The sequence below is a fragment of the Engraulis encrasicolus genome, chromosome 4 (genome assembly GCF_034702125.1).
Source record: "Engraulis encrasicolus isolate BLACKSEA-1 chromosome 4, IST_EnEncr_1.0, whole genome shotgun sequence".
NCBI classification, from domain to species: Eukaryota; Metazoa; Chordata; class Actinopteri; order Clupeiformes; family Engraulidae; genus Engraulis; species Engraulis encrasicolus.
This window is the reverse complement of record NC_085860.1, coordinates 2,727,920-2,735,000: the sequence shown is the minus strand read 5'-3', so window position 1 is coordinate 2,735,000 and position 7,081 is coordinate 2,727,920. Positions and strand designations below refer to the sequence as shown.

The 7,081-nt window shown below is 42.7% G+C and overlaps 2 protein-coding genes across 3 annotated transcripts in view; both read left to right on the top strand.

The window, feature by feature from the left end:
• The window catches only part of iqch (IQ motif containing H), a 60,232-nt gene extending 55,641 nt beyond the window's left edge, over positions 1–4,591 (top strand). For both annotated transcript variants that reach the window (XM_063196517.1, XM_063196518.1), the window contains exons 18-21: positions 1,951–2,106; positions 3,282–3,343; positions 3,800–3,908; positions 4,295–4,591. In XM_063196517.1, coding sequence (XP_063052587.1) covers positions 1,951–2,106; positions 3,282–3,343; positions 3,800–3,908; positions 4,295–4,402 — 435 coding nt within the window. In that variant the 3' untranslated portion in view covers positions 4,403–4,591. The remainder of the gene's footprint in view (positions 1–1,950; positions 2,107–3,281; positions 3,344–3,799; positions 3,909–4,294) is intronic.
• A 201-nt stretch (positions 4,592–4,792) lies between these two features.
• Positions 4,793–6,178, top strand: c4h15orf61 (chromosome 4 C15orf61 homolog). The gene is made up of 2 exons (XM_063196533.1): positions 4,793–5,654; positions 5,775–6,178. The coding sequence occupies exons 1-2, from the start codon at positions 5,312–5,314 to the stop codon at positions 5,900–5,902; spliced, it is 471 nt and encodes a 156-aa protein (XP_063052603.1). The 5' UTR covers positions 4,793–5,311; the 3' UTR covers positions 5,903–6,178.
• The last annotated feature ends 903 nt before the right edge of the window (positions 6,179–7,081 follow it).

Here is a 7,081-nt window from a genome sequence, read left to right as displayed (position 1 = left end):
ACACACACAACTAGACTGACAAACAGATGGATACATACTGTACATCCACACACACACATCCACACACACACACACACACACACACACATCCACACACACACACACACACACACACACACACACACACACACACACACACACACACACACACACACACACACAAAGAGGGAGAGAAACGTCCAGTGGCCCTGACAATCTGTGTGTGTGGTGTACTCCATCGTCAGGGACCCGTTTATCCATGTCAGTGTCTCCCCTAGCACTTTACAGTTAAGATGGCCACCTTCACCTTGAAGTCCAAGGAAAAGATAAATATTTAGTATTTGCGGATATAATTTCTGTTGTTTTTAAGCTATGTTTTTTCTCCAGTCTCCATCTCCAATCATAGTTGTCCAACTACTAACTACTAACTCCTAACTGTCCTAACTCCACACCCACCTTGACTAATAATAATATAACACATGCTCTAACCGGACGAATAGACCGGTGTTCTGACAGGTTTTCCTACATTGTCATATTTTCCTACGTAATATTGTTTACAGTAAAATACAAAACCGTAACATCAAACAGGGGGTTAGATTTACGAGATGAAAGATATGAAAATAAAATGGCATGGTCATGGATACAAGTACTACCAAAAACCTGGATTTTTATTAAACGTTAGCAAAACCGCTAGCAAAACCGCTAGCATAACGAGTCAGTTAGCTAAGTTGCCAGGGTCACACTTCAATTTCTAAGACACACATACACAAATAACGATAATAAACTTACACTTGTAGTGTAAATTGTAAATTTAAGTACTGTATTTATCTGTTCTCCGCTAATATTGCAGTCTTAGGATCAGCTGGTGTTGACGTTTCATGGTCTGCGCATGCCCAATAGGGGTTTGTAGGATTATCTGGTATGTAGGAGTATTTTACAGAACACCGGCAGCAACGAGTTTCAAGCGACAGAGAATCGTGTCTGTGCAGTAAGAGCGATACGACCAATTGAAGCTACTAGAGTATGTCTGTTAAAAGCAGAATGCAAGCATTCCAACATTCCCATTGGCTGTGGTGGCTGTCGCCGAACCGCGTCATAGCTAATTTGCATATTACCAGGAGTTCAACTACAGACTGTCGCTCTCGTCGCTCGAATCGCTTTTGTCACACGACTTGAAACAAAGTCAATTACTTCCATCGCTCGCCTCGCTCAGGTCACGGCCGGTGTATCCATGCAGTAACACTGCATGTCCACAGCATCCTGGCAGACTAGGGGCGTAGCAATTATTTACAGTGTATCAACATAAATCAGACTGTGTGGGCCCCCTATATACATAGGGCCCTGGTGACCAGTCACATTTAACCCCCCTGTACGACACCCCTGTGGCAGACACACACAAAGAGGGAGAACATCCAATTGCCCTGAGAATCTGTCAAGTCAAGTGTGTGTGGTGTTCTCCATCTTCAGGAAGCCGTTAAACGCTTGTCCACACCTTTCTCCAGCTGATCTCCCTGACAGACACCCTGGACAGCTGACGGATGTGTCCAGACACCTCCCTCATTAGTCCATTACCCTCCATCACTGTCATCTACATGTAGGGCTGTCTTTGCATTGTAATGTGGCCTTTTCGCTTGTAGCTGTACTGTTCTGGCCAGTGACTGACAGACAACCGATTCTCTCTCCCTCTCTAGTTCTCCATCATGCATGGAATTAACACAATAATGATAATAACATGTTTTTTTTATGTTTTTTTGTGAAAAAATTTTTTTTTAAATCAAACTGACTTTGTTTCGGATTTTCCCCTTTACAATTGTTTTGAAATACCGTGGTGATTTTGCTGTTACCTTCATATAATGTTTTACTTGCTATGCTTCTCCTACTTGTAAAAAAAAATCTGTGTGTGTGTGTGTGTGTGTGCATGTGTGTGTGTACGTGTACTCTAAGTCTCTTTGTGTGTCTCTGTATGTGCAGCAAACCCTCAACAGCATTGCGGCCCCTGAGAAGCCCTTTGTGCCAAGCCGCTACGCTGTGATCGGCAGTCGACTGCTCCACACCAACCTGTCCATGGTGCACTACCACGTCTTCTTCCAGATGTGTAAAGCACAAGGCATTGGCTTCGACATCAAGGTATCTATCTATCTATCTATCTATCTATCTATCTATCTATCTATCTATCTATCTATCTATCTATCTATCTATCTATCGACAGATAGGCATTTATCATAGCACAAGCCAAATTTTATAGAAGTTTTACACAAAACTAAAAGGATCTGCTCACTGAGTGTCTTAAGGATACATGTGGCACCTGTGTCTCCAAATGAAAAGGCTCCCAATTATGCTGGATACTGAGCAGAATTTGGTCAATTGTTTAGCCTGTTTTTTAGAGAGTCCACAAATCTGTAAGCCACGCACACACATTTTATGGACATGGCCCAAACTACCAAAAATTAATGCTATAGTGTTACAAGAGTAACCACAGTTATTAAGAGCATTACACAATGGTTGGTATTTGAGAATTTTGGAGGAATAACATGTTTCCATATAGCTGTCAAAACAACAGCCAATTTCTACAAAAATGATCGATCTATTCTGTTCACTGATTAATGTTAGATCAGGTGTGTTTGGGGAGAGATTGATGACAGCCCCTAATGTATCACACTGATCGTTTGTACAGGAAAACCAGTCTGTTGCAACTCGTCCAGATTGAATTGATGTGAAGTTGTTATCCTTGCGTAACTCTTTCAAAGTCAACGCTACAATGCGGTCATGTCGCGCGTGTATAATCCTTTATAAGCGGCGCAACTGTTCAAGATGTGCGCCGTGGTCTCTCTTTGCTGATCGTGGTGTAGCATACAGAATGGTTCATGCTGGGCTGGATACCATGTAGCCAAGTTCGATTTGGTTGGCAGCACTTGTAGACTAGATTTGATGGTGAATTTGTGTTTGTCATCTTGCAGGGATGTGTTTCTTAGTACAGACGTTGTGGTAGGTGTCAGGTAGACAGGCGAGTTTTCCCTGTAGGCGGAGCGCTGTCCAGTGCTGAACTGCTCGTTGTTGGAAATGAGCGCACACACACACACACACACACACACGTGCAGACAAGTATTTAGTCCTACACACTTTACAAAAGGATTTGACATATGAATAACTGGTACCTGAAGCTGTGTCTCATTCTGCAACAAATATTTGACTAATTTCTTAGCTAAGCTTTTCAAATGAATTATGAACAGTAGGCGTGCGTGCGTGCAGGGAGGGGCCATTCAGCATGGCCGCCATGGTAATTCATGACTTGTGTTTTGCAGGAAAGGCAAGGCACCGTGTTTGCCCTCCATGACAGCTCCGAAAGATACAGTTTGGGGATGGTGTAAGTATACCACACACAGCCAAACACACATAAGGTGTTTGGGAGTCAATGAGAAGTGAGTAAACGTGAATCTACAAAATCAGAAAGGGGGAAAAGTAGGCAGATTTTTTTCAGCCCACATTCATTTGCCGTGTTCAGGAGGCATAGCCAGGTGGCTGTGTAACAACGCCCGATCCGATAGCTCACCCCAATATCAGAACTGAAGATGGCTGCACATTTATGTCGGGCTACATATTATGTAGGGTTGTGATACTGTTGCTTTCAGGATTGATCGTATTTGCAAATAAAGTCAGGCAAACCAGGGCTCTAACACGCAAGCTCTTACATGCTGTGACAAATATCTCGGCGAGCAGCACCAGAAAACCAGAGTGTGAAAAAGACGCAGTCCAAGTGTGCATGTAGTTTGGGGCTTTAAGAAGGAGAGTCATTAATGAGGTTTGCGTGTGCCATTAACAGAACATTGTGTGAGGATCTCCAGGAATCTCTGATGACCTTCGCTCGCAACCTGTCCACCATTCATCAGGAGATATCCGCCCCTAACATGCAAGGTGTCTCCAATTTTAAGGTACTGCAAATTAAAAGTTCCTCTGGACAAGCCTTAAAAGATTGGTGATTACCTAGCGTTGGATTTCCTCTTCGGCTGTATGCATGTACAGTAGGCTATGCATGCATGTATGTATGTAATGCATGCATTTGACCATTTTATACATTCTCATGATGGACTATGTCTTATCACATCACATTAATATTTTGTTTTTCATTTCACTGTTTTGTCTTAAAAATGCAGTAGCTTGACAAGTTGCTGAGAGATGATCCTTGAGAAATACTGAGACTGAGACATGAAAGAAATGACATGACTTATGAGTTATTGAACAGTTTAATAAGCTCTTATAAGTTTATTCATCAATGTACTTCTCATTATTTTTTGCTGTTCTGTTGACTTTTTTGCAGGACTTCATTAAGGAGATTGATAGTGTGTTGGGTCTTACCGATCAAAACAAAACTCAAGAGAGCACAAAGGACTTGTCAGAGGCTGCACCTAAATCTGACCAGGACTGAGGCACCCTTCCTGACCTAACAGGACTGAGGCAACACACAACTCCAGCTCTTCATATTTAAACTCTATCCTAACCATTCTTTTTTTAACATTCATGTTTGTGTCCTGTTTTTGTAATTATGTTGAGGGAAATAAATCAAATATGGACACTGAAAACAAAAAAAAATAATAAAGTAAAATAGAAAACAATATGTAGCAATAGTGTTTTAATGTACATGGTAGGGCGTATCACTTGGAATGCACACATAAACTCTCTAAAGTGTAAATTACTGGTAACCACAGAGTGAGGGAGGATTTTTTTATGTAGCAGTAGCAGCCACAGACCTATTCCATGGATTAATGTAGGCCTGTATCAGCCGGAACTATAACAACCCGCGCTGTTTCAAGGGGGACGGAAATATTTGCCGCAACAAAGACAAACGGTGGTGAGCTGCTCCTGGCTGCGGTCTTGATTATCACGGAATTTTGAGTTCGCCATGTGGGGTTTTTCGTGGTATTTGGAATGGATGTTAGTGTTCGTTGTTTGCGGCAATATGTTAATCTGCAAGAGAACGTGAATTGCTCTGTGCGAGTCCGGCTGTAGGCCTACTGAAGCTAACCCGTTCGTTCAGAGTAGAGCTACCGCTGCAATGTTGACAGCGGTCAACTCTCACCTTTAGGTCACCTACCTTACTTGTCAAAACCATATGTCACACGTCCGAAGTAAAGAAAAGCTTAAACCACTTCAAATGCCACGAGGTTCAACCGGACTACAATTTTGCCAGCAGGAATATTCTGAGAAAAAGCACTCTGTCTGATATGTCAGTCTGGAGCTGTTCCTCCTCCAGAGACCTTCATTGATTCCCCCATTGAGTCGTTATAACTATTCGAGCATGGACTAACTCTTATAAAGTGAAGAAATATTTTTCACAATGAAAAGAATTCTGCACAGTATACACAACATTTTCCTGAAAGTGGTGCTGTTCCCGACCACAATTCGAGCAAAGGGTGGACGACCCCCTGCTTCTGAATTGCTGACATGTCATCTTACCCAACGTAAGCTCCCTCCGTGGACATCTTTCTCTGTGCGCTACAGCTCCATTCAGAACGACCAGTTCGGACGCTCCAACTTCAACTGGCCAGTCCAGGGCGCAAACTACCAAATACTGCGCACCGGGTGCTTTCCCTTCATCAAGTACCATTGCACCAAAGCGCCCCCACAGAATCTGGACTTTGAGGACAGATTTTTTGGCACACTGAAAGTCATTAATCTCGGTCAGTGGTCACAGAGTCAGCTTGACTCTAAATAATTGCATTCATTTGCTCAATTCATCATGTGTTTGGCAATGCACATTTTAGTAAGCTTCTGTTGTGTTCCTGCACTTCTTTCCCCAGGTATTCCCTGCCTGGCCTATGGGATTGGATCGTGGATGATGATCAGTGCGTCAGAAACTGTGCAAACATCAGTGGGTCCTGTGACTGTGTACTTTCTTTACAAGGAAAAAGAGGGGGCACAGTACTAATGTCTGGACTGTAAACCAATGGTGATTAAATTATAAATCCAGCCAGAACTGCTTCAACTGCCCTACCTCCCTGTGGCGATGTCCTTGGTTGGATAGTCTTGTCAGAGTTTGACCTAAGCCTCAGAATTGAAGGAGATTAAAAAATATATTTATTATCAATTAATTCAGTTAATTGTCTTTTTTCAGTTAAGAAAAACGGGACTCCCATTCTGCCGAATGGATTATATTTCAAGGCTGAATCATGCACATTAGTTTACTGTGTAATAAACCTTGTGTGTGTGGCCGGCAATTCGTCTGTGACAAGTTTCCAATGAGAGAATGTGAAGTCTTGCCTTGTTTCTCTGCTCATTTGCTCGGCTTCTCTCTGGTGAGTGCAGAAATTTAAATACTCGCTGCTCATTTATTTAAAGTCAAATTAGCGCTCACTGCCCTTGCACAGCGGATTGTCAATAGGAAGTGTAGAGCAGACAGCCCTGATAAAATGGTTTTTAATTACCATAGTGTGAGTGTGGCCTTGGTTCTGGGCTAGCTGCTTACGAATCCCTCCTCCCCCTGCTGCTGAAACCGTCAGTCCTTTGATTTCTGATAATGTGCTTTGCTGACTTGGCAAGGCCTTCCCCTCTCCATCTCTGTAGTGTTGAGAGTACCATTCATGGGGCCCACTTGAGATTCGATTTGACAAACTGCCATATTGATTCAACCGGACTCTTTTTTTCCATTCCTCCTTCTCCCCCTCCCCTCCTCTCCTGCTGCTAAACACATTTATCAAACGCCTCAATTTCCTGGGCAGGCCTCCCTCTCTTTTTACTAACAATTAGGTCCGAGTAATAATTTCATGTATTACATGTGGATCAATGGACCTTTTGCCCTCATCTATTCTGTGCTGGTTAATTCTAAGAGACAGGCGAGATTGGATAAGAGTCATTTTTCAACCTGGGTCCTGTCTGTAAAGTCAAGAGTGTCTCTGATGGAGTGGGCTGAGATGGTGTTATACTCAAGCAGTGATTTGCAATTCTATCTAGCCAGTCTTGCATTGCATCACATAAATAGTCAACAGCCCTCCATTATTTCTTTAAGGTAATTATAGTGCTTTACCTTTTGTTGGTGTATCAGGTAGATACGGGGCCGGGTCATACTGCCCCTCTTCACATCATACACAATGTGACTAAAAGCTCTTAA